This window comes from Lepisosteus platostomus, chromosome 4 (genome assembly GCF_059453375.1).
Source record: "Lepisosteus platostomus isolate fLepPlt1 chromosome 4, fLepPlt1.hap1, whole genome shotgun sequence".
Taxonomy (NCBI): Eukaryota; Metazoa; Chordata; class Actinopteri; order Semionotiformes; family Lepisosteidae; genus Lepisosteus; species Lepisosteus platostomus.
In genome coordinates, this window is record NC_142614.1 from 26,843,552 (window position 1) to 26,871,262 (window position 27,711).

Here is a 27,711-nt window from a genome sequence, read left to right on the forward strand (position 1 = left end):
TTCTACACTTGCAGGAATTTATTGAAAAACAGTAAGAGTTCTACAGTAACTACAGCCAATGACACTTAAGCCAACACATTGACATATAAAGCATCTGCTGTATGAAATATAATTTTGGCATTATTGAATCCTACTTCACAACAGACCAAAAATTCAAATAGATACTAAAATACACTTTTTTTTCTCAAAGTGCACCTGTGCCTGAACACGTTTGGAAAGAAGACAGGTTTCAACAAGCTCATCTACGCAAGAGTGAGAGCCGAACCTAAAGAGGGTAGGGCAGAGAACTCTGGCAGCAGAGGAAAACAGAAAGATGGAGAATATCAAAGAAGTACAGTCGGTAACACAGCCTTGACAACGTCTTCATAGGATTTTACACCATAACACAGCCTCTACTTTTACAGGATGAAGAAAATGATTTTAGCACTATGAAATGTCCAGTAATAAAACCGTGATTTGGCATTGTTCAAGTTTTTACAATCACTCAAGAGTTAGGCTTCTATGGAATAATTTGTCAAGGGGCATTACGCTTTAAACACAAAATGTATAAAGACATTTGTAAATCACAAAGCACCTTAGAGCACAAATACTTTGTGAAAAAATACAGTACGTGACAAGGCCAACCCAGTACATCATAAATGTGGAATAAAATACATATTTTAGATGGTTTTAGGGAACTGCACTTTAGGTCTAAGTCTGGTTCTCTGTGGGGAAGTACAATGAGACCAATACATTCACGCTGATGTTCCCAGCAACACAAGCCAACATAATTAGGACAACACTCCAAGCTGTTCTGCAATTGTGCAAATAAGTGCATCTTGGCATCTTACCACTGAGGCTCACTCTAACTGCACCTTCTCCCTGCCAGACTGACCACAGCCGCTACAGCCATGTTAGTGAAAATCACAATGCATTTGCTTGTAAAAAATATTTGATGTTGCTACATTAAGGGATGATAAGGTCTATGGGCTTTTTTTGGTTTGGAAAGCTTGGTAAGCTACTGTACACTGAAAAAAAATAATTGAGAAGCAAACCTACTATCTAATATACACTGCATAGTGAATATGCAGTCATGACTGTCATGGAATTATTTAACAGTTTTAATTGAAAGTATTCTCAGATGATCAAATTAAAGATTCGTTATACTTCTAGGTAAAATCAGATATCTCTTAAACTACCTTGTCTTCAGAAAATCAAGTGTCTTTCAGTGTGAGGAATGCTTCTTTCTCATTAGTGTGGTTATTCACACACATTTTCAAAAATTGAGGTCTCCAAAAATTGATGGATGACAAATATCATTAACTAAATTTAAGCACCTTCTGCAAACCTGCCTTGTGTTGAGGAACATCAGGGCTGCAGAGTATTTTAGATCAATGTCATTCTGTTGGGTTAGGAATAGGTTAGGTTAGTTAGGAATCACAATCCTTTTGTTTTTCTAATTAGTCTTATGTTGATTGTCTTGAGTCTCTAAAAGTTTAAAACACAATAGATAAGAGGTTTCATAAACTGTTCGAGGAACTCAACACTCTTCACACTCCACACAGATAGCACCCCAGGTGTGGAACTGAACCCAGGGCCCCAGAACAGCCAGACAGCAATGCTAACCACTGCACCACCATGCCCCTGCCCACTTCATCCAATTCAGGGTCACGGGGAGCTACAATCAAAAGATCAATTCAATTAACAGCTTTTTGATCATATGATGGGATTATAGAACAGGAGACACTTATTTTTTAACATATTTTCACAGACCATGGAATAATTTCGGCTCCCATGGTTTACAGAGATAATTGCCTAATTTCGCAGGGGACTGTATTTTATAACATGACAAGGAGGCAAACTGCAGACACTGGCAGTGGTTTTAAGTCACATGTTCATGTGTCACAGACCAATGTTTCTATATGTCACACTTTCAACTTAACTCACCAAATGCAGTTTAGGGCAATTTTTGACCAACTGTTGTCTGTAAGAGAAAGAAAGATTGAGCCCAGGGCCCCAGTGCTATGAGGAAGCAATGCTAACCACAGTGCCACCCTGGTACTTCCAATGACATATTATATCATCTATTAGGGTTTTTAATACTGTACCACCTCTTTCTTATACAAAACATTATTGAATATTTAATCTTAAACAGAGCTTTTCAACATAGCAACACAGTTACTGTGCCCTGACAGAAATTATAAGGCTGACTTCTTTTTAGAAAGTCATTCAATTAAAAGGAACCTGGGTGGGGTATGTTGATAGGAATTGATTATGGAAATAATCCTATTCCACTGTTTGCAGGAAGTCTTTCTATTATTACCCTCCTGAACTTTGTTTCTCTTGGATGAGGCAAGCAAAAGTTAAAATAGGATTTAAACAGGGGTTATTTATGTCACCTCAACACAGCCATCTGAGTTGAAATGAGAAGCCTGCTGCGCAATTAAGAGACCATTAAACTGACTCTTTCCTCAGAAGCCTTAGACTGAAGCAACACTCACAGATTAAGCTGATGACATGACCTTCAATGACCATAATGATTAAGGAAATGATGACAAATAAGAACCAGATATGAAGACCTAACTTTGTTTTCTGCTATTGACGTTTACACTTCACAATGGGTTCCATCATGCCTCACCTTGTCTTTCCAAGCCTGACACTGCACATTGCTGTCTGAGGAGGTCTGGCCACAATGGGTGGCCAGCTTTTTCAACATGAAGGTGTGCAGTGTACACTCTTCCTCTACAATGCAGAGGACATAAATAAAACATTATTTTTAGGGTAAAACCTAATTTTTGGCTTGTAAAAATACACAGAATTCCCTCCATCCAGGGCCAAATTTTGGTGTTCGTAGGCCGTAGGCACTTTCACTCCAAAATGTACAAAAAGAGGGGTAAACACCAATTGAATTACGTCGATTGACATGATGCACTTTAAACTTTTCTGCTAAACCTTGTGATTGAGTGAGTCGAGCAAGTCGAGCAACCATCCCTTCGATACTTCTAGTTTCTAGAACAGCCGCTAGATAGTGTATGTTGTTTCAGCTCATTTTTTGTAAGTCACTAGTGTTTCCCTCCTTCATAGGCCCTAAAAATTTTGTAGTAATGGGAAATCCATCCATCAACCTTCTAACTGCTTTATCCAATACAGGGTAACAGGGGAGCCGGAGCCTATCCTGGGAAGTGATGCGATTCTGGATGGAATGCAGAATACACAGAATTGTATTTGCTTATTATGGTCTCCAAACTCATAATTGGCCACTCATTTTTTAACTTTGATTTTGAGATCTTCCAAACTGATATATTGAAAATAAACCAAACAGGAATCTATGTGCACAACAGCTGCCAGACCACTGCTTCAAGACAGGAACATTTGGTGCTGAACAGAGAAATTAAACAGCTCCACACCTAATGCTGCTATTTACTTAGCAAAATCTCCCCACTATATCCTAGAGGCACTCAACCAATCTAGCGCTACTACTGGAGAATCCAGGCCACAGTTGTAGAGCAAGCAATATATACAGTAATGATTTTGCTTTAACATGAAAATTCTCTTGCTTTAATATGTTGCAGAGGAAAATGCTCTTGTTTGTCTTGAAATTTAAGCATATGAATGTAGGTGGTTCTAGGGAACTGAGGCAAAAGTACACATTTCTATTGAAGAGTGTCAACTTTCAGTAAAAAAAAGAAAAACCTGCAATACTGACCTGGATCTTTTGTCCAGAGCCTGGAAAAATTGATTTCAAGAATCTGGTTAAAAAAAGGGTCTTTTAAAGTTGCTGTTGTGACTTCAGAGAGCCTTCTTATCAACTACCCTGAAGCCTAATGAAACATGCCACTTGTGAGTGCATACTGTATTTCAGGGCCAGTAAGAAAAAGAGCTGATGTCACTATCAGTCCCCCAGAACTATCTCAATTAAAAACTCCTGATCTCACAATTAGGCAAAAAGCTTTGCGCACACAGCTGTAGAAAAAAAACTTTCTTTAAAATAATACACACAAGGTTATATTGACAGTTTCATCCTGAATGGGATTTTGAGCACACAGATTAAATGCTTTCATTTTCAATGGTATGCTTGTTAATAAAAACATTTTAAAATGCATGCTGTTAGCAAAGAAAAACAAATTTGAAAGGAGGGAAGGGGAAAAAAGACAGCCACCCTGAAAAGAGCTTCTGAAGACTAGCTTTCCTAAAATATCGCGATGTCTGATTTTTATTTGCCTTTTTTTTGTTAAAGAGAGCATAAGGCCTTATTCTTTTCCTTTCGAGGGTCTCTTCAGGCACTGCCATCGCCAGTTCTCTTTTTGCGGGCCTGAATCATCTGTGGGGAAGCTGTCTTGCGGTCACTAGCCAGGCCCAGCCAGCACATCAGATCAATGAAGCAGGTGGTGGGGTTGAATCTCAGGCCAAACTCACTGGTGGAGTAATCAAAAGGAAACGTGTGATGGTAGTTGTGAAAGCCTTCACCTGTAACACAGAGACACAAGTTGTTTTACCTTCAAGAAATGCCCCGAACAGCATCTTATTAGATTTTTTTCTACCCCTCTTTTATTTAGGCCGAAGCCAAACCAAAACAAGACATCTCCGCGTGTCCCTTTCTTTTGTAATTTTCAACTTGCCTGTGCTCTCATAGCTGTGTGCAGGTCTTAATCGCAAGCAGCTAAACTGCTCTTGACTCCAGTGACACAGAACTGGAAACAGCACTGGTTAATCTAGTATATTTGGAGCTGCAATGTCTTGGGTTTTCACTGACAACCATCTCAATGCAAGGACTGAATGCAATAGGAACAGGAAAAGTCTTTCCTCCTGACACCTGCTTATCATTCTGATGAAGCTGATTCTGGGGGGTCTATTAAGAAATGGCTATTTTGGCTCTGTTTTGGGGCTGAGCCTTGACCCCCTGGAGGTGGTGGCGGAGAGGAGAATGCTGACCAAGCTCACAGCCATCATGAATAATGTCTCTCATCCGCTACATGGGACTGTTAGTAGACAGCGGAGCACTTTTAGCAACAGACTGCTCCAGCTACAGTGTTTAAGGGAACGTTTCCGCAGGTCTTTCCTCCCGGCGGCTGTCAGGGTGTATAACACTGCCCTAGGCTAGGACTGTTACCCCTTCATTTGCTCGTCTATGGACAGCATGTTGCACTATTGTACTTGTTGGACACTGCATTAATATACTATGTATATTGTGGTACTTTCAATCTGTATACACCTATACCTTGTACATATTTGATTGTTTTACAGTAACTATGAGCATATTTTGCACACACCTAACTCTATATTTTTTATTTTGTATTGCTGTACCTATTTAATTTAATTTTTTAGTCTATTCTGATGTCTGTTTTTGCTTGTCTTGAGCTGGGCTGCTGTAACATCTCAATTTCTCTTTGGGATCAATAAAGTCTTATCTATTACTCTCGTTTTAACTGAAACACACTCATTGTATAAACACAAAGTCGGACTGATCTTCTGAATTGGATAGTTCAGTGATTGATTACCAAGCATTTTCACTCTACAGGACATGTACTGTAGAAACAAAACAGCGCTCATTTCTGACCAAGAATTCGGCTTTTTAGAAGCCAGTGGTGAAGTCGGAGGTTCTAAGCAGATCAGAAATCTTCAAAGAGAACGGTCTGAATGTACAAAAACATTAGCAATAGAAAGAACCTGTAAAGGAAAAAGAGTGAATGTAGAAACCCAAGGGGAAAATGGCACTCAGAGAGTGGAGAGACTGGAAGGGTGTGGTCCAGTACATTACCGATGGCTCCGAATGTAACGAATCTATTCTCCCGGGGGCTGATGTTCTTGTCGTAGGGCCGGTTTCCGTACATGTGGGCAGCGCTGTTGACCAGCCAAGTGACGTTGAGGGACACGGTGTAGCGCAAGATGGAGGCCAGGAAGTAGGCGTTCCACAGGGTCTCCCCCCAGAAATACCAGGGGACCAGCATAGGGACTACGAAGCACATCAGCACAACAGAGGTCTTGTAGTACCTGCAAAAGACGGCAGACTCACTTGAAACAGGCCAGCTCCACCACTCAATCACTCAAGGAAGTTTGATTTCCCATAACCCATTTTCTACCATCAGACAGACCCAACAGAACACTGTCAGCTGATTTTGTGATCATGAGGGGATTGCTACAGTGATAGTTTACAGACTTATTCACTCCTGTCATTTGCCTATAATGGGCATCTATGTTAACGCTGGTCTCTTTCCCTTTGAAGAGTCCCTTTGAAGAGCAACAATAACCTTCTAAGAATGCATTTAGTGCATTCATTTAGGACATGAAATCAATTTTGAAGTTTGGAAAGCAGAAAACAATAATTGTACAGCAGTTGCCTTCTCAACACATTTTAAGTGTTAAATTCTAGTGTTACTGCATTTTATCTAAAGTATTATCATATTTAATTTCACAACATGTTCCACAAACCCATAATGGACATGAGCCTTCTTGGGCCCAGAGTACAGCCCAGGTTGGTACATTTCTGGTTCAGCCTCGCTCAGTGCTTACTTATTAAATGAATTACAAAAATGAAGATGCTAATGTACTGATCCAGTATTGGATCTTTACAGCAGAATGCAGAATGGGAGTGCTCATTGCTAGGGAACAAAGGGATTTTCATGTACAGTCTATGCAGTCTATCCTGAAAGTAGGAACATTTCTTTTTGGGATCCAAGGAGAAGAAATCTTTCTGTAGACTGGTTTGGGCTTTATGGGTGTATGCCTTATGCCGGTGTTAATTGTTAAAGAGTCTGTTTCTGCTCTGCAAAGTGATCCTTGTATAATGCAAGTCTGTCTTCCGTATATATGTGTCTTTATATTGTTGCAGGCTTGTTTGTGTGAATTGTAGTTGATTAGTATGTGTTGTCAGAATAGTTTATATTGTAACTCTGGCGATACACTGTGAATCCCAGTGAAATTAAAAATGCATTTATGCTAATAATGAAGAGATACTAGATTGTACACCTGTAATGTTTCTTCTTTCTTTTCAGATTTCTCTCTAAGCACTTTTATTGTTCTAAATAAACCCTATGGGTGTCCTTTCTGTCGCTGACACCATCACAGTTCACTCAAAGAACTACTTCTACTTTAGCAGCCCCCAGACTGTACAATTAAGAGGTCCGAGACCTCTATAAGTTAAGTGGCATAGTCAGAATTACCTTTCCAATTATTTACAACGATAGCATAACTGCTACTGTATATATTCTAGTTTATCTCTTTCTGAAAACCTAACCAGATCTTAAAGTGGTTTAACATTTTAAAATTAATTTATTTTACTTGTGATTAACAATTATTTTACAATTGTTTTTGTCCAGATTGTGAGAACCTAATGATTCAGACAATGAAAGCATAAACTTTAGATGACTGACAAGCTTTGTTGAAAAAGTACTCCCAACAAGAATTCAAGGACCTTTTCAATAACCATTTTGTTTTAAAAGAGGTTTTTCTTAGAACAAAGGATTTATTTTTACATTAAGTATATAATTTGGTATTTGTTTTTACAGTAATACTGACATTTTAAGATATTGAGACAATCTCCCCGCTAGGTGGTCACAGCTGGCAGCTGGTTACAGACACAGCACAGACTGCTCCTCTTCTCAGTACACAGTACTTGCATGACAGCACTCACAATAGAAAACTCTCAGGGATTTTGAAGCACTAGAGCTCCCCCTGTGGTAAGTAAAAATCACACACAAGGTGCCTAGGTGCTACAGTCATTGGTTCCCATGTCTGGTACTGAGAAAGTCTTGCTTCTACTGGTTATTGTTACAGCCAGGTTTTTCAGTCATGGTGTCAGGAGCAGTTCTTTCCGGGCCCTATGCGGACGACACGATCCGGAAGGTGAAGAAACAATAGGGAAAAATATCATGCAGGAGTGGGTCAAGAGACAGGGGGGCGTGTCCAAGGTGAGCAGGTGTCCAGGGGAAGTGAGTCCGGGGCAAACAATTCAAACATAAATCCAAAAGGGAAATCCAAAATGGGAGGCAGAGTCCAAGACCAGGGGATCCATCCAAAGTATTTAAAAACCAGAACTGGGTCGGGACCGGCGGGACAGGGAATCAGGAACAAGAAACTAAAACCATAACAGAGCCAGACACAGCAGGACCCTCTCACGAAACGGGATTCAATGAGAAGCCCCGGGCAAAAGCCTGCGTCTGGCTTTAAAGGTGGAACTAAAGAGGGGCTGGAATAAGAAACAGGTATGGGGAATGGGACAAAACGAGGAAGGGCTGGAGCGCCCTTAAGAGGAGGAGTAACGATCGTGACACATGGGCTAATCAATTTCAATTTAATCTCTGAGACATTTCTTTTTTAATATGTTGAACAGAATTTGTAATTGTTATCAACCCTGTACCAGTTTTTGCATCTCTGAACATCCCTTATTCAGGTGTGAGCTGAAATGTAGCCAAAAGGACCCTTGTTGAAAACCAAAATACTTCTGGTGCTGGGAGTGTTTACATTAAACAGATATTCATTCTCATTTGTGTTTGATCATCATAAATTAATCACCTTTTACAAGTTGTTTTAAAAAAACAAACTTGTAATAAATAAGCTGAGGAGAAGCTGCATAACATTCTGCAAAGTGGAGTAATTGAACAGTACACCTGAAGTAGAGTATCTCTGAAACCAAGGACTGAGTGCAGAAATATGTAATTAAAAGTCTAAACAGGCAAACAAATCAATTAAAGAACACTAATGATCTAACACTAATGATCACCAGTGTAACTGTAATTAAAACTGCAAGAGCACAGGGATCCCCAGGAAAAGGACTGGGCTTCATTAAACTAAGAAATCCACCTCAAAGTGTGGGTGAGGCTGTAATAGTCACAGTAGGGTGTGGGTGGGGCAGTGACAGTCATAGTGTCATAGTAAGGTTAAGGTGGTAATGATCACAGTAAAATGTGAGTAGGGTGGTGACTGTCACAGTAAAGTGTGAGTGGGGAGTCACAGTAAAGTGTGGGTGGGGTGGTGACAGTCACAGTAAAGTGTGAGTAGGGAGTCACAGTAAAGTGTGGGTGGGGAGTCAGTAAAGTGTGGGTGGGGTAGTGACAGTCACAGTAAAGTGTGAGTAGGGAGTCACAGTAAAGTGTGGGTGGGGTGGTGACAGTCACAGTAAAGTGTGGGTGGAGGGTCACAGTAAAGTGTGGGTAGGGTGTTGACAGTCACAGTAAAGTGTGGGTGGAAGGTCACAGTAAAGTGTGGGTGGGGTGGCGACAGTCACAGTAAAGTGTGGGTGGGGTGGCGACAGTCACAGTAAAGTGTGGGTGGGCTGGCGCAGAGTTCAAACCTGTTCTGAGAGATATTAAAGAACCTTGATTTGATGAAAAAGTATCTAATGCATTTACACTATAACAGAGAAAATATTTAAATTGAAAAGCTATTAATAAACTTTTTACACTCTGTGAAGGTCGCTATAAGTGAGAAGCATTCTCCACCTCCAGCCTGACTCCGCAGTTCTCTATCAGTAGGAATATTCCAGTTCAGTCAAGAGGCGATTGACGAGGTAGGAACAGTCAGCTCACGACACTGTTGACTACGACAAGTTTAATACACAAACGCAGGGCAGAAGTGAAAAGGAAAGACTCACTTCCTCTGGAACACTACAACTGGGTCAGCTAGAAGGTCACTGATATCCAGCTTCTTGCCGTTCTCGATGACATCCTTGTGTTTGCGCACGAAGAGCCAGCCGACATGAGAGAAGAAAAAGCCGCGTGTAGCATTGTGGGGGTCGGCGTCTGTCTCCGAGTACTTGTGATGAACCCGGTGGTCACGTGACCACTCGAAAATGTCATTCTGCCAGGAGAGAGGGGAAACGGAGAGATCAGGACTTCAAGAGACTTTCTTTCCTTGCGCCTCTTTAGAGCTCAGTTTTGGACCTGCTCTTCAAATAAATATAATAATGTTCAACAGACTCTGTAGTTACAAGCTACAGGGAGCTAGGGCAGTAATAATTAACTTGAACATTCTGGTCATTTCTCGGCTCACATAGTCTGAAATTAGCCAGAATCAGAACCTTGCGGTGACAGAAAGCCATATCAAGTCAAGAGAATACTGGCAGGCAACCTGCAAAGTGTGGCTCCACTAAGTCTGGCAAACCAACAAGGGAGGTTAGACATGAATGTGCTGTGTGCTTTCAGAAATGAGCAACCAGTCACGAATCTATTGCTAGGCTAGTTTTTACAAAATATCAGCTCTCCTGTGTTAGTTAGATGTATCTAAGGAGGGATGGACAGCAGACAGTAAGAGACATAAAAGAGGAATAGGGTTAGAAAGATGAACAGGTGAAGCTTATGAAGCACTGCACTAGGTAAATGATTCTATTTTGGATGAACCATGGCCAATCAAGTATTTAAGAAGCCAATTAACCTACCAGTACATATTTGAACTGTGGGACAAAGAGCATCTGGAGGAAACTCTTGCAAACACAGAGAACACACAAACTCCACACAGATCACACACCAGTTCCAGAATTGAACACAGTAACCCCAGAGCTGCAAGGCAGCAATGCTAACCACTGCACCACAGTGCTGTACAAATTTGACTCAATAAAAGTGTTTATCAGTGAGGCTTTGAAGGCTTGAAAATACCAGATTGAAATGAAGGTCTGAAAGAGTCAGAAGAGAAAGAATTACTGCTGAGATTAGAGTTTAATTGAACTGCATATTTTTGATCCTACGCTAAGTAGATACAAGTGATTATAGCTAGAACCAAGGAGCACACTGTATACAATCAGCCAACCAGGACTTAAATACAGGAGCAGATGAACACAGTTAACAAGTAAGAATCTCATTTATGACAGCCTGGTGGGACTGATAATCGCCCATATCTGGTACCCATATCTGGTACGGACACCCTGAGTGGATGACTCAGATTGCTTGGAGATATGGGAGATATGGGATGGATATATAGGATGTAACCTGGCATTCGCATGAGTATCATGAGTATCACAGGTTTATTTCAAGAATCAGCTGGAAAAGATCCTTGAATCAATTAACTACTAAATATCACATGGGCTAGAATGGGCTTTCTCTCCTTTGTTACCTTTTTAAGTTCTAACAATGGGCTCTAGAGTACGGCAGAAAACACAGGTCACACTTGTCCAGTCATGAGTTCAAGCCTGCGTGCTAGCTGGTGTGACTGGGGATTCCCCAACTGGCAACTTGCAGCTGGCATAGGATTGAGATTGATTGTCTGGGGCTCCCTTGGCTCCCAGGGAAACAGCGAGTCCCATGATTTTTCAGACACAAGCAGGCATGGGTGGTGACAGTGAGGGAAGCACAGCTTCTCTGTGTGGTGCTGATGCTCCTGTGAAGCATGAAGGAGTTTGGGGTTTTGGCCAACGATGTAGGGCTCTGATGGGTGAGTGGGTGAGAAAAGCTAATCTGGTTGGGCTGTTTGGTCTACGAATTATATTCTGTGTTTTGGGTTAAAATGGAATACTCAATCCTTAAGACACTGTGGTCAAGAGAACTTTTGTCTTTCCTCATCTGGAGTGAAGGGTCTTAGGTTTTCACAAGAAAGGGGTAAATTAATACTGTAAGCTTGGATGTGCCAGGATATTAGAAGTCTGTTCAGATGGTTCTGCTTCCTCGTGCTGAGAAGCAGCCAGAGCATGTATCAGCAAAGCCTACAATGCAATATAAAACCTGTTTCTCAAATTAATTTTTAATATTGTACTTTATTCACATTAGAGTGGTGCCTTTCCCTTTATGGGAATCCAATCAAATATAACATAATTCCTTGGGATAATGAAATCCCTCTTAGACTAATTATTAAAGTGGCATGGATTTGTGCATCAGGAGAGTGACTCCCTGGCTGTCCCTTAAAAGACAAGTTTAAGGTTATAGACCAAGGAATGGCCAGACTGGAAGATTCTCTCCACCATACAGCAGACAGGAGGAGGTAATTATTAGCCCAAAGGACACAATGCAAAGAGACTATCAGAGTGCAGCTGTTGGGGTAAATGCACTGGAGCAAGAGATTCTGAACTCTTCTTAAAGGCAAATAAGAATCCATACTGTGCATGTTTGCACCTGGTGTTGGTCCAAATCAGACTAATTGGCTGCACAAGAACTCTCAGCAGAGACCCCAATGGGGTTTTATTGAAGCAGTTTGCTCCTGCTGCTGAGCAGGTTGGTGCCAGCGTGCATGAAGGGCTGCACTGGCTTCACAGGCATGGCTGGGGAGCGGAACGTGCCGGAAGGTTCTGTGGTACTGTGGACTGAACACTATGCAGTACGTCTGCGCAGCTCAGTGAGCTGCGAGACCAGCCTGGTTCACTCTCTTGGCTTTTTTATATCCTCTAACATCCATTGGTCTGCAGTGAATTTTCAACCACATACAAATAAACTATAAAAGTATCTTGAAGTGTAAAACAATTGTAAAAGATACTGCGCATCATAGATAACTGATATGCATAACCTGTACCAGTTCAAAATTCAGGCCTCAAATATACTGCAGGTGACTTAAAATTTAATTTTATTATAAAACTATCAAGAGCAGATGCACAATCTATAGTGTGCTGATTCAGACAAAGTATCCATAAAGTCAATACTTAGTCAATCCCTTATTCAAATTTGCCTCTCAGTCACTGCCCTACCCTAATACTGTGAAAGGAATACCAAAAAACACCGTAAACTGACTGAAATTCTGCAAGGCTTCGTCTTCTTTGAATTTTTAGTTCTGAGAATACTGGGCTTAAGTGTCAGTATTTTCACTTCAGAAGCAGGAGTGAAGGAAATATAGAAAGTAAAGCACAAATGCAGATACATGAAACTATACACCATGAGGAGAAAGAAGCACAGGAGACAGGAGGAACCATTTTATTCGACATGTTTTGTTTAAACAATGCAGAGGAGCTTGGCCTTCGGGAACAGTTTCAGGGGACCAGAGCAGACTGTGCCCCTCCCTCACTGACCTGGAAAGCCATGGAGTTGGCAACTGCAAGAAAGATCCTCAGAGGCAGCTTGGCTTTGTAGGACCTGTGGCTCCACAGCCGATGGGCCCCTGCTGTTACACCCAGAGCTGTGACTAGGAAACACAGGTAGGCTGCAAAACAAGACAGGGAGAGATTACCCATTTTTTAATGACTGAAAGAAAATGTTCTGTTTAGGTGCTCATTTAAAATCTCTGCATGGGAAGCATAAAAGGGTTAGGTGTGAGACTCAAAACCTCCATTTCGTGAAGCAACCTGGATCAAAGCACAGCGATTTAGACCACAAGGTGAGGAGTCATCTTGTTTTTACATTTTGACCAAACTAAGAACAGTGGTTACAATGCGTATTTAATAAGGGAATGTTCTAATTAACTGCTCATTATATTTACAGCATCAAGGGTGCATTGTTTTAGTATAGAATAATCCTCTAGCCAGAGGATCAAGCAAGGAAAAAGAAACTGAATTTGCATTCCAGGACTGGAAGTGGAAATGTAGCTCCAATGGAAATCACATCAATCATGGGTCTGCGCTCTGTCACAGGAATCTGGTTTCTGTCACACAGGTGGTTCCACATTCCCCACAGAGATAGAGAACCTGGACTTCATGAACAGCTCCGATTTCCACAGGCTCAGAGAAATAGCAATGACAGATTTAATAATATTGCAAAGAGACTTCCGGATTGTAAATATTATGTGACAACTGTCTTTTATAATAAAGTACTATGAAGCTATTTAGTTTGGAATCTTTGTCATTGTATTTTATGTACGTTTCTAGTCAAGAAGGAAAATCAATTTCTCAAGCGCAGGGTTAAGTGATATATAAAATTACATTTTTGGTCAAATCTGCATTTTGACACATATAGTCCAGATGTCACTAGTATGGACCTGCATCATGCAACTGACAGCATGACTTCACTTTGTCAGTTCCTTTAAGGATTTTGAATACACGGATCAAGCATGTATTCTGGGGCTTAAAGCTCTCATACTGTAGGTCTTGTGGCCCAACACTGAAAGGTTGTTTCTTTAACCTGTTAATGTAGAACATGGCTTGAAGCCCTAGAATGTCTCTGGTTGTTTTCTATGGTCTCATTGCAGTTACAGAGTTATAGCTGGCCTTTGCATTACTATTTGAAACACAGATAACCTACTTTGATTTGCAGTACAGTATTTACTTCTACATTAAGAGGGTAGTTGTGTGGTAGAGCTAACATTCCTCTGGAAGTAATCCCATTTTTGCACTGATTTTAATTAGATTTCAGGAGATTATGACGACAAGTAAAACTGTAAGAACATAAAACATAAAGGTCCTGGTGTAAGACGAGGAGTTTCTATATGCCTACTAAGAACAAACACAGTTTCTTATGGGTCTTTTGGCTCTATTGCACTACAAGCTAATGACACAAATGTACAAATGAGCTGTGATGTGAGGTGACATGAGGTGAGAAGCTTCCCACTCACAACTATAAAAACAGCCTCAACTAATTGTACCCGCTACACACCACTAACTGCCCTATTGCTTTGCCACCTGTGATGCTGGCCTTTGAAACTGTGATCACAGCGTGTGATCTGCTATGGTTTACCACCCCCTGCTCTCTGCTGGCGGCAGATATGCCCGTCCTGTCACATTAGAGTCAGAGCAGGGTGTGCTCTTGTCATCATCATCATTATCAGGCCTCCAACACAGCCACTGTAATTTTGCTATCTCTGCCACAGTGCGTGTGAATTCGATACAGTTTGGGAATGATCAGGGCTGCACGGAGCCTCAGTGTTTTGCACTGCTGCCTTGCAGCGCTGGGGCCCTGGGTTCAATTCCGGACCTGGGGTGCTATCTGTGTGGTCTGTATGTACTGTACTGCCTGTGTGAGGGTGGGTTTCCTCTGGGTGCTCAGGTGTCTTCCACAGTCCAAAGACACGACGGTAGGTTGATCGGCTTCTGGGAAAGTTGCCCCTGTTGTGAGTGTGTGTTTGTGTTTGTGTGCGTGCTCTGCAATCGCCGGGCATCCCATCCAGGGTGTATCCTGCCTTGTACCCGCTGCTTGCTGGGATAGGATCTGACTAGCGGCTAGAAAAAGGATGGATGGGGACAATCAAGAAAAATAAATGCTAGTGATGGCGAAAGGTGGGAGCATTTGCATTTTGTGGAATGTGGTGCTGAGAACATAAGGATTGTTGATACCAGGCTTCATGTACTGTAATTTTAATTTTATGACTGAAATTCGCAAGCTCTGAGTGACAACTCTCTTCAGCCTTGATTAGATTTTAGAAAATAAATCAAAGCTGTAATCCTGTCACTCCTAGCTCCTTTGTATTAAACTGGATTAACATTACAACCTGCTGTTACATTCAACATTTTAACAACATGTGCCAATATCACACATCTTGTAAAGTTTTAAGAGCTGGAATATCCAAATTACCTCATAAATCACTGACCTTGGATTGCCTTGGAAGGCACAAATTTCAGTACTGATGCTTTACCGCTCTGCTCGTGTGATAGTCAGACAGTCTCTCAGAAATTGATAGCCTGAATCTTCCAGGCAGTGATGGAGGCTGACGCAGTAATATCAAGGTTAACCGAGACAGTCTATCTGCCCTTATTCAATTACACAAGGTATGTTGGGAGACTATGGTGGATGTTCAAACACCTCTGTTAAAGGAGCCTATAAAAGCTTATGACAGATTAATGCAGGGCACAGTTTCAAAAGCCTCTCCTTCAAATAAAAAAAGACATAAAAATAACAAACATAAAAATGCTGACCAGAACCATAAGATTGCATGCCCCATGGCAAAAGAAAAATCAGAAATGAAGAAATAAAACAAGTACAGAATATTCAAAAGTAAAATTATATTTGGGAAAGAGCTATGTAGAACTAAACTACAACTACTGCAAGGTTTATATTACATTTCTTAAGTTAGATGTTATACAGTACAACCAATGTAACACACAGAGAAAATAAATGTGTAGTTAAAAGAAACTGATTTCACAAAAAAGCTGAAATGACAGGAGATCATTTTCTAAGATTTGACACGGCAAGACAAAAAAGCTTTCACAAAGAGCCTGAAGAAGCTGGGTCAGTGGGACAAACTAAAAGGTAGCTGAGTTTCTAAAAACACAAACAGTCACAGTGGCAGAGCAGACTCCAGAAACTCTTGATTAGATATGCATGCGCATTCTGTCACGGACGACATCACGTCGACAGCACTCTAATCCTCTCTAGATAGTCCTTTTTATTATTACTTCCTGGTGTGTCTAGTCAAGTTTCTTATTTAAGCTTTCTCGATAATGGACATATGGACTGTTTCCTGATTCTCCTGTGGACCTCCCTGGATTTGGTTGCAATGGATACCTACCCTTCACTTCTGCACGGACTTCCCTATCATCACTATGAGCACCATTAAACCTTGTGTGTCTGCCCTCAACTCCGTTCCCTATTCCTTTCCAGATTTGCTGCCTCGCATAGGGTCTTAAAATATTCTTTCCATGTGAGATTCACCCGGCAACCGGTACACAGTCAAACATACCTTTAATTTGTCCCAGTGTGTCTATTTACTGTGTGTCGAAATGCCTAAAAACAAATATCACTAGGTTTTGCAAGCCAGGTCTAATGAACATTACAATAGTGTACAACACTCACATAGATTCCTGTCTATCCCTCTTATACAGAATACAGCACATGAATAATGGAATCAATCCCAGGCATTTACTGCATGACTGTCTATGGTTCTTAATATTGTCCATTTGCTTTATTTTAATCACCATGTAAGTATGTTTGTAGTTATTTTATTTAACTCTATGCAGGGAAAGAACACCACCTCTCACCATTTTAAATGAGAATGAACTTTAATTATACAATCTAACCAGAGAACTTCAAATACTCAGTATGAATGGGTATTCAACTGCAACTCAGCAAATTGACCAGGTGAGTCCCATAAAATACATTTACTGGCAGAATAGATCTATTTCCTATGGCTACACTGCTAGTTAATTGCCATGCTTAATGCTTATTTTTTCCGATTCTTTTAGGCTCTCTTGCTCCGTATCTTTCACATTTTTACTCTTCGCACACATTCTGAACTCTGGGAAACCTTCCTGATCTGCTGGGAATCTGCACATCTTTGACCCCGGCAATCCCTTCGGTCATGTATAAGTGATGAGGCCGGGCTTGGAGAAACAGTGCTAAATGTTTTGTATCTATTTTAGGAGGTAGTTAGGATTAAAGGCGAAGAAGGGATCCTGATGCAAGTGTATCTATAGGATGCTGGATATGTACAAAAGTATTTAAAAGTATTTTTTAAGTACCCTTGTTACTTTTGTTTTCGAGTTTGACGGATAACATGTGGTGGACAGAATTAGAAGAAGGATTTCAAACAAGAGGAGACCATTCAACCCAATTTGCTTCATGTTTGCTAGTGCTTAAAGATCAGAGGATTCGATCAAAAGCCTTTCCTAGTGGGTCCCATGCAGTCATTTTCAACAGCGTGACCAGGGAACTGAAGCCGATCTGAGAGTAGCAGCAGTCTACCTTGTAAGAAGGTGAAGTGTAGGACTGGATATGAAACATCCAACAGCTGCAAAGTAAGGTGGAGAAGAAATACTAGACAAATGGTGATGGTGACAAAAAATTCTAAGAATTCTACCTCTGACGTTCAAAGATTATTGTTTAAAATGCCAGTTCTGCGCTCCTGTTGAGACATGAGAAACGGCAGAATGCCAATTCAAAGCAGCCACCTCTCAAACACACACCTGCTCCTACCCACACTGTGCTTGTTAGTGAGGGACTCTTTGAAGACACTGGAACGTTGACTCAGGTAGGAAACATCTACCTTTGCAAGAAATGAAACATGAACCCTGTGAAATCAACTAGATTTTGTTATGCCTCTCTTTGGACAGACGGATACCCGCTAAAAACCTCCAATCCGTCAACCTCTCATATGACCACAATTCAGGTCTACACAGGTCATGGCTGAGATACACACTGGGCTGCCAGAGGATGTTCTTGTGCAGCCTGCTGCAACCCATCGACATCTTCCATCCAGCCATTTTCTAATGCTTCATCTAATTCAGGCTCCTTTTGCAAGGGAGCAAGAGCCTATCCTGGCAAGCAAGCGACACAAGGTGGGATACACCCTTGATGGGACGCCAGTCCATTGCAGTATTGAAATCCTATATAATCTTATTTACTACATGAGCACAAAATATTTATAAAAAAAAACACAAGATGAGATTTCAGTACATTGGTATGTAGTTTAGTAGGGCAACAGGCTGGAGTCCATAAAGTAGGACAGGAGGTCTGCTTGGATCCCATGGGAAGAGAAGACTAGACATGAGCTTGATTCCTCTGCATGCAGTGTAAATCCACATCAGCAGAAATGATTCACTGGAGAATTCCACTCTGGTCTTTTTGGGATTCTTTTCTGCACGTCGCCAGTTGCAGAAGCACATGATGCTGTCTGGGTGAGGAGGCTAGCTAGCTCTCCTTCTAATGAAGTGGTCTTTGCAATCCCTTTTCTCCAAACAAGGTAGTCAAGAACGGCATAAGGAAAACAGACACATTCATGTATTCACCTCTTTTTGGAGTAGTAATTTAAAAAAAAAATGTTGTGCATATGAGAGGCAATTCCAAGTCTTCGCACAGTCCAGGAGGCAGGAGCAGACAGCTGGCTTTCCCTAAGATTAACCCTCCCTCAGCACTATAAGACCCGTCTCTCTGCTCTCCGTGTGGCAGGTGTAATGATTGTCTTCTATGAACCATCACACAGTGCTTGGGCACGGAAAGAAGACCTGCCAGAGGCCTCATCAAACAGGCTAAAAATATCACCGTCAGTCTTTCCGTTCCCTGCCTCTACTTTTCTTCTTTCAATCATGCTAATTGAAAAAAGGACTGAACTGTTCAAACATAGGGCTCCCATTTGTGCAGCACCCACTTTAGAAGCTCGATGTTTTGCTGCAGGTACTCTTGCTGACATTACTTTCATATATGTCATCACAGCAAAAATATTGTCATAGCAGGTGTGCAAAGCACTTACAGGGCTTTGAAACTGGTCCCCCATCGTACAACCTCTCATTCTATAATGTGTACATAATATATATGAACACACACAAAAATAAGTTCAGGGTTTAATTATGAAGCCCCTTTGAAGCTACAAAAATACTTTGACTTTTCCAGTTAATTAATATTAGCATTTTCTTTCCACTAAAAGACAGATTGCACAAATGCATTAATGAGTGCCCTTTGTTTTTGTGTACTCCCTCATTTGTTTACAGATAATTAAGGGCTTTCCTGGTTTTGCAAGGCCTGTATCTCCATAGAAACCTTACACTTGCTGTCTTGCTGGTTCCACAATTTATCATTTCATTAAGTACTCCCGTTGCCTGTCGGTATAGTAATGCACATCACTACTTGTCGCTATATGAGGGTAAAATCTTAACAAGGAAACTTCTTTATGCCATTAATTCTGAAACAAAAGAGGGCAAATGGTTCAAAAACTACATATGATTATCCCAAAGTGACAAATAAATGTCTTTCCAAACAAACACAGAAAACAACTGGGAAATAATATTATTTACACAAAGAGCTGTTGAATTAGAAGAATAATATACACTTTAAAAGAAAAAAAAGAAGGATCACAAGATGCTACAGGAAGTTGTGAAAATGGCTCTTTTTACACTTTGCAAAACTTTAAACCACACATAAATTTATGACTTCATTTTTAGATGAAAAAAACAGACATTTGATCTTTTCTTAATGTCATTTACAGCACATTTCTTTGTTGGAGTGTGACTGAAGTATTTATTCACATTTTTGTCATATTGCCAGTCGAAAGTGTGGGTCTGTGTGCTAAATGTTCCACTTTCAGCTTAATGCTTAATCCCCAGTGGCCCAGATCTACACCTTCAACACTTTCAGATGTCCCAAGATGATAGTTTATTCTTATCCATAAACAAACATACTGTAAATGATCAACAGGGAGGGCTCTTTCACTGATATTGGAGGATTTAAAGCAGTTACTTATAGTGTGTTTACTTTTCTCTTATTTCTACTTGTTCTCATGCTGTCCTGTGATATATGTCCCATGTCACATACAGGGGAGACAATGGACAAAGGGGAGTGTATCACTTAAGCACATAGTGATGCGTGCAAATGACATCTGAGACGCATCTGCTCCTGTTATGCACTTAATGAAAAGAAGCTATGAGATATCTTTTCCGGAGTTATTTTTGCAGGAATTTTCAATATGACATGGTAATTGATCTAGATGGAAAGAACAAAACTAAATCGCACCAGCCACATGTAATAAAACATGACACAAGAGAAACCAGTAGAAACACGCAGATGGCAGAAGAGTACTCTCATAATTCTGTTCATCTCTGTAAGTAAAATCATAAAGCTGTGCTTATGATTTCCTACCTTTGGAAATATTTGTCAGTTTTCAGGGGAACTCCATAGCTATTTTAATATTTTGGGGTCAGAAAGAATCAGCATTGATGAGTGCATTTGAAACCACAAAGAAGGTAAAATGTACACAGTAATGTGTAAAACCTCCAATTTTTGTAAAAAAATATGGCAGTGCCATATTCTTCGATGCAGACTGAGGTAACTAAACGTCTGTGAAGTTATGCAGCCCTATTACATTGTATAAAAGCAAGCTTGTGAATACATCTCTTTTGCCAATATAAATATTGCTTTTGACTGCGAGACGGTTTTGCTGACAAATACTATTTACTTTTTAACTCTGCATGCAGATCATGTTGGAACATTTCTGCAGTGAAGTGTCTACTGCACAATCTGTGCTTATTCGCTCTTACATCGCATTACATTAGTCATTACAGTGACTAGTGAGCAGGAAGGGCCACTTAGTTTTACAGTTTGCACAAACTCTTGCTCTTGCCTATGGAGAGACCAGGGGTTTGCAATAACGACTTACAGTAGTTTTACAAAATTCACGATCTTGTGCTTAATTCAAAATTTGTATTTTTTTTCTATAACACCAATGAAATTATTTCATTACAGAGGTTTAATAACCGGTCTGACAAACTGGGACTGCAGTTCCTCTTTAAGGAACATTACACACAGATCTTTGGAAAAAAGTACCAGAACAGCTGTATAATAATATCTCCAATTATTAATTTATACAAACAGCTGTAATAAAATAATACATTAGGACTTTTAATGAACACGATCAATCATTGACTACTGTGAACAGATTTACAAATATAGCAGTCCAACATACAGTATAGTCCCATCTAGAAAAAAAAGAGCAGAAATGTTTGTCTATTTTAAAAAATTAATGATATTACACTTTAATCAAAATACCACTGCACAGACCTAAGTCATATTTGTTATAGATAACTGAATTCCAGAAAATAAGAGGGTCACTTTCATTCACACCTAAGTATCCTTTTTAAGAAAATTAAAAACAAATCTGCAATAACATTCTGCTCTTTGGATGTACAAACTACAACGAAAGTACAAGTTCCTGTTTCCCTGGGGTATAAAAAGAAGTCTTCTTCTCCTTCGCATTTTCCCACTTACGTGGGGTCTGCTTGTTTGCACAGATTTTTCCACTTTGTACGGTCTGCAGTGTCTCGGCAGGTGACTATTGCGTGGCTGATCCAGCCAGCGCGTAAATGGTCATCCACGGGGCCAGCTGCCTTCCACATTCAATTCGAGGGCGGTCTTTGCCATCGATGTGTCATTGCTGCAGAGCACGTGTCCATACTATCGCAGGCGCGATTCCCTCATTTTCTCAGTCCTTGGGGCGACTTTGAGTGTTTTTTGCAACCTCTTCATTCATGACATGGTCTAGTCTTGTCAAGCCGAGGGTCCAAAAGGAAGTAACACATGGAAAACACAGTAGCAGCATGTATCATCATGGTTAAGGTCAAAGAGCTCTCTGAAAATTGCAGACAAATGGTCATTGCTCTCCAAAAGTTGGGGGATGACTATAAAAGGATCTAGAATAAGGTGAATCTGTAATTTTCTATGGTAGTGATCATTTTAAGAAATGGTAGAGTGGCAACTCTGTCAATAATAGGTGTGGGTCTTGCAATCAGAAGCTGGGAAACAAGTGGTTTGGGAGGCAACTGTAAATGGAGACCTCCAATCATTTCACCTACCGTTCCACGTCACCTGCATTTCTGTGACTTTCAAGGGAGAAACATTTTCTGAGGATTAATCACAAAAAGAGGTGAGGCAGACTCGACACATTTGGTAGAAAATGGAAAATTTCAGCATGATAATGATGGCAAGCTAAGTCAAAATCAACAGACATTCATTGGCCACAAAATAAATGTTCTCGGCTGGCTATCTCAATCTCCAGACCTCATTCTATTTGAACATTTGTGATCCTAAGTTGAAATGGCAGTTCACAAGTAGAAACCAAAGGGTGTGAAGTTCTGAGAGCAGTTGGAGGAGTGTTTATAAATTTCCCCTCTCGAGTGCCAGAACCTCACAACACACTGCAGGAGGAGTTTAGTCAGTGTAATCCCTGCCAGAGAAAGATTTACAAAATACTAACCACAGGGCTGGGTGGTGTGTGACTCGTGTGTTTTTTGGACTTTAATTATTTGTGGCAGACATGGCTTTGATCTCTGCAATGCTATTAAGATAATTGTATAACATTTTTTGATTTTTTATAAAAAATGATGGATTATCCATTCTATAAATGTTTCCCTTATTTAATGCTTATTGTTATTATTTCATTAGGGGTATGATTAAAGTTTGAGGGCATTTTTCCATACAGAAATCTGTGGGTTATATCTTGCAAGAAGCAAGTCCGGATGCTTGTACTGCAACACAGAGGCCCTCTCGTACAGTTGCAAGAGTGCATACCATAGCCCATTATCACATTACCAGGTCCAAGTCTGCACTGCCTGCTGTCCACATTAAATCACTCTTTCAGACAGATGTCCTCTCCAGGATTCCAGCCGTCTATACTGCCAGATAATAAAATTCAATAGTTGAATACTGGAACTAATGGCATTTGTTGCCTTTTTAAATGCCTCTTAGAATATATGTAATAGAAATTACCCGCTAATAGCTTCTAATAGCTTGATATTATGGATCTTGATATCATGCAGGCCCTGACAGATATAAATATGCAGTGACAGATATACAGTATGTGGTGGCTCTGTGGCTAAGGATCTGTGCCTGTGGCTGGAAGGTTGCAGGTTCAAATCTTGCAGCTGGCAGAGGAATCCTACTCTGTTGGGCCCCTGAGTAAGGCTCTTAACCCCAACTGCTCCAGGGGTGCTGAATAAATTTCTGACCCTGTGCTCTGACCACAGGCTCTCTACCTATCTGTGTGTCTCATGGAGAGCAAGTTGAGGTATGTGAAAAGATGAATTTCTAATGCAAGAAATTGTATAGGGCTAATAAAGTGATGTTATGTTAAATTAAAATATTGCCATAGAAGTGCCTGTAGGAAATTGTACATTTCCACTGTTTGTGATAATCGATAGCATGCACCGTGCTCCACCTCTTTTATGTTGTAACATCTTACCAATGTGGAATCTGAACTAAAATACCTAAACAAAAGGTGTATTTTCACAATGGATTTAGTTGAATTTTCCAATCTCCTTTCTTTAGCAATACAGATTTCACCCTGTCACACTGAAGCACGACAACTGATGTTATAACTCGCAGATTTCTCTTTTTCTCAAACTGACAAATTGGTGGTAATTGTAACTACAGAGACTTAACATTTTGAAACAATTTCAGAACAGCATCATGTTCAATGTTAATTTGTTTATTTTTTCAGCTTTGTTTAAAGTTGCAGCAGACACGACCACTAAATAACCAAGTTAAGCTTTGTTCGTGAAGAACTGAAGCTTTCTTCAAGGAATAACCAAGTAAAATTGATGGGGAAAAGTTTGCCACCATCTAGTGTTTAAAAGTGATTTCTGGTATCCCTGATTCTGATTTTATTGCAGCTATCATACTATATATAGCCATATAGGAAGAATCACATCTCTCTCCTGCACCTTTCTGGTCAAGATTTTTTAGAACATACAGTACTCTCTTTGGATAATCTTGAATTAGTAGAGTTTTTATGTTTTGTATTGACACAGAACAAGCCCATGAAGAACCCAAAGACATATATAACCAAAATGGTCAGACAGACCAATCAAGCTTTTCTCCAGTGCATGGGCACATAGCGAAGATGCGATGTGTCAAACCCCATCAAAGCAGGTCTTAGTTAGAGTATCACTTCGGTTCAGTGCTACAAAGGTCATAGTTCTCTTGTATTCATTACTGGTATTGTACATTGGTCTGACAGCAACAGAAGCACCTCTACTTCATACACCTTCCTGTATTTTTTAGGGCACTCCCCAGGGTTATGTACTACATATTAAAAAGTTAGAATTTAATTCAAAAACACTAAATAATAGACAAGCAGCTTCTCTGTATAAATGGTTATTTAAATAGGGCATAAACAGTCGCGGCTGACGCAGACCCCACTGAAGAGCGTTGCTAGAACTGATCAGCCTAACGGCGCGCAGTCAGGCCAGAAGCAGCTGGGGAAGGCAGGTTTGAATAAAAGATCTACTGCTGTTACAGTACATTGGATTGCCTTGCGCTATTTTTATCGGCGGTGACCCCAGCAACTGTACACCAAATACCATGTAAATAAATGAAAACGCGAAGTGTTTCTTCACTATCGCCAATGTAACGCTAATTACTTCAGCATTGAGATTTTTTTAAAGGCACAAATTGCAGTCTGAGGCGGTAAAGAGCAATAGACTTTTCCTGCACAACTACAAGTTTCATGATACAAGAACATTACTAGACGCACCACATCTATTAAGAAAATTAAATCACTGCCAGTAGAACGCAAAGCCTGGCTGCATCCTAGAAATGTACCATCCTTTACAGCCCTGATTGTACAAAAGGGGCAGTAAAGAGGGAATGTGTAATTTAATCTCAGCGGATAACAATTTATTCATCCAAGGCAGCAGGACATCTAATTGCTATGAATGATTGCAGTGTCTTTTCTTAAAGTCTAAAGAAGAGCTTCTTTACTAAACTGTGAACTGTTCTCTTTTTTAGGTCATTAAAATAATATTAAAAACACGCCTCCTAAACACACGAAGAAACGAGTTACGAAATTATTTCTCATTACATTTTAATATACAGTATGTCGCAGAAAAGTCAAATGTATCTTTTTTTTCTGATTTGACTGCTAGTAGTATATACCAAAGAATGATTCAGTGAATATAGGAAACGAGAATATTATATGCAAGAATGTCTAATAACTCTTATGAAACTAAATTCACAAGCCTTAATAAACGCAACATAGTGCACCATAGTGATTTTTTTTTTCAAACAAGAAATATGAAAACATACCAACATACCTTTGCATACCAAATTACTGGTTTACACATCACCCTCTTAAAATAAACAATATATTAATACTTATTATTACCAATTATTCCTTAGATTGATTGGCATAAAAATCAAAGTACACCATAAAAGGAATGTCACTTAAATGCACATGCCCCATGTTCAAGGGTAAAGATTCTCTTGACTTCACGGCAGATCTATCAAACTTTCAAACGTCGACTTCTGAATATCAACAGGGTACGGAAAGTGGTGTCTGTATAAAGAAGAACCCGCTTCCTAGCAACCAAACGCACTAGGATTCACACAATTATTCATGTACATTAACAAAAAAAATGCTGCGAAAAAAAAACCGTTCCATCAAAAGGCTGCTCAACTCCCCTTTACATGTAACAGCTTTTTATTCAGTTCAGCCAACCTAGAATGCAGTCTCTCAAAAGATGTTAATTGGTCATTAAATCAGCACGCTAACACCCATTCACCGCCAGGAAGCCATATGGTCTACCTATACGAAGGTTAGCGCCTTGTTTTACATGACATTATTTACAAAGTTAATGAAAACGCCATGCATACATGGAAGCTGTTTGTTCATACACCCCCGGCAGACACCTACCCCACATCCATGTCAGAGGATGCGCCTTTGGAATGAGCGTGAGAGAATAAATCGCTCCGATGTGGAGAAGGCTCATCAGAATGACATTTCTCCAGACGATCTGCTGTGGACGCTGGCTGGCTGCCTCCGCCGCCTCTTGCCCCTTCGCTTCCACCGGCTTGCACGACATTCCCTCTCCATTCCGCATTTTGCTTCCATTCTCCACACTCACCATCTCCGCATACACGAACTTGATTATCAATAGGGGGGAAAGAAGCACCCCTAACCAAATATGAAAAAACTACCGTTGCGCAGGACGCCTAGTCACTAATAATAAAGAACTGCGTTCTTTCCCCAAGCTTAGAACAGAAACGACTGGCAAAGGAGATGAGCATATGCCGCTAGCATCTCACCCATGATGATGTACGAGGGCTGAACTCCCTACAGCTACACAAAGAGACCTGCATTGCCGCAACCAATCACACGCCGCCGTTCTGGTGCTTTAAAGAGAAAGCAGTTCTGATGTCAAAGGGGGCCTTATGATATATATATTTCTGGACAGCTTAGTTCATCTGCTTTGCATACATTTAAATAGCCCCCGGATGGATCTGTCGGGGCAAAGTCAGACACGGCGTTAAACAAACTGAAGGCAACAGTGATGTACAGTTGAAAAAGCATCACAGAGCATCGCCCCAGTTTTAGATTAACTGTGAGGAAGACACGTCAACTCTATTTACATGGAATGGCAAGCCAGTTACAGGACTTAGTTATTTTTTTTACAAAATACTATTCTAATACTCCTAATAGAGGACTATGAGCTTACAATGCAAAACAGTTTCCTTGCAAAGCATTACAGCAAACCCAGCACTGCTGCAGTCAGAGGAAATGGGGCTGGAAGTGATCCGTGTTCAAACCGTTTTAGAAAACGCAATACAAAGAGAAAGTACAGGAACGTGACTGTGTCACCCCCTTTCATGCTACCACTCCAGTGTACAGTGTGGCGTATCAGTCGATATCCAAATGCTTCAGAATGTCAACGACACTAAAAGACAGGCACATAATAAGCAGTGGGGGGTAGCTAAACAAAAGAAAAATGCTTATACTATCTGAAGATACTATCTGAAGGTTCTGGGCTGGGCGCCTTCAGTATGATTTCTGCATACTCTCCCTGTGGTCACCCTGGCTTTTTCCAGGTTCTCTGGATTCCTCCCATAGTCAAAAGTCTTTAGATAAATTGTTCCCTGTATAAGGAGTGGTGTTACTCACCTTGTGTCCGTTGTCCTTCCGGTTAGGCTCGGGCCTAACCGAGATCTTGCGTTTGACTAAGGGGATACTGTACAAGGATAGATATATTAAGGGCATGGTGGTTTAGCACTGCTGTCTCACAATGCTGAGGCCCTGGGTTCAATTCCCGGGGGTACTACTTGCATGGAGTTTGCATGTTCTCCCCGTGTTCATGTGTGTTTTAGCCCACAGTCCAAAGACATACTGGTAGATTAATTGACTTCTGAAAGAAGTGGCCCTGGTGTGAGCATGAGCATGTGTGTGTCTGTGGGTGCCCTGCAATGAACTGGTTTCCCACCCAGGATGTATCTATCACTTGCCAACATAGGCTCAGGCTCCCCTGCGACCCTGTACTGGATAAAGGGGTTAGAAAACGGATGTTTTCCCGCCCTATAGATGGTTCCACTCTGAACTTTTCAAAGCGGATTGGTCTAATATGTTAATATTTGTTAAAGATGAAAACAAATCCTGCAGTTTAAACCGCGATGACGCTGTCTAGGACTACGCTTCTTGCAGGTGGCCGGTTGTTACAGTCCGCAAAATTAAGCAACAGGTGCGCTTTTAACCTATGTGCACCAGCAA

The 27,711-nt window shown here is 40.6% G+C and overlaps 1 protein-coding gene and 1 long non-coding RNA gene across 2 annotated transcripts; one reads left to right on the plus strand and one right to left on the minus strand.

Annotated features, from left to right (window-relative positions):
• Positions 1 to 26,351, minus strand: LOC148673054 (stearoyl-CoA desaturase 5-like). The gene is made up of 5 exons (XM_088629256.1): positions 25,867 to 26,351; positions 12,899 to 13,029; positions 9,569 to 9,774; positions 5,738 to 5,970; positions 1 to 4,446 (listed from the first exon to the last, which is right to left on the minus strand). Exons 1-5 carry the CDS (start codon positions 26,078 to 26,080, stop codon positions 4,256 to 4,258), a joined length of 975 nt encoding a protein of 324 aa, XP_088485382.1. The 5' UTR covers positions 26,081 to 26,351; the 3' UTR covers positions 1 to 4,255.
• Positions 16,172 to 17,182, plus strand: LOC148673055 (uncharacterized). Its single transcript, XR_015936161.1, has 3 exons — positions 16,172 to 16,316; positions 16,712 to 16,832; positions 16,937 to 17,182. It is a non-coding gene; the product is annotated as an uncharacterized LOC148673055 (long non-coding RNA).
• Positions 26,352 to 27,711: the final 1,360 nt, after the last annotated feature.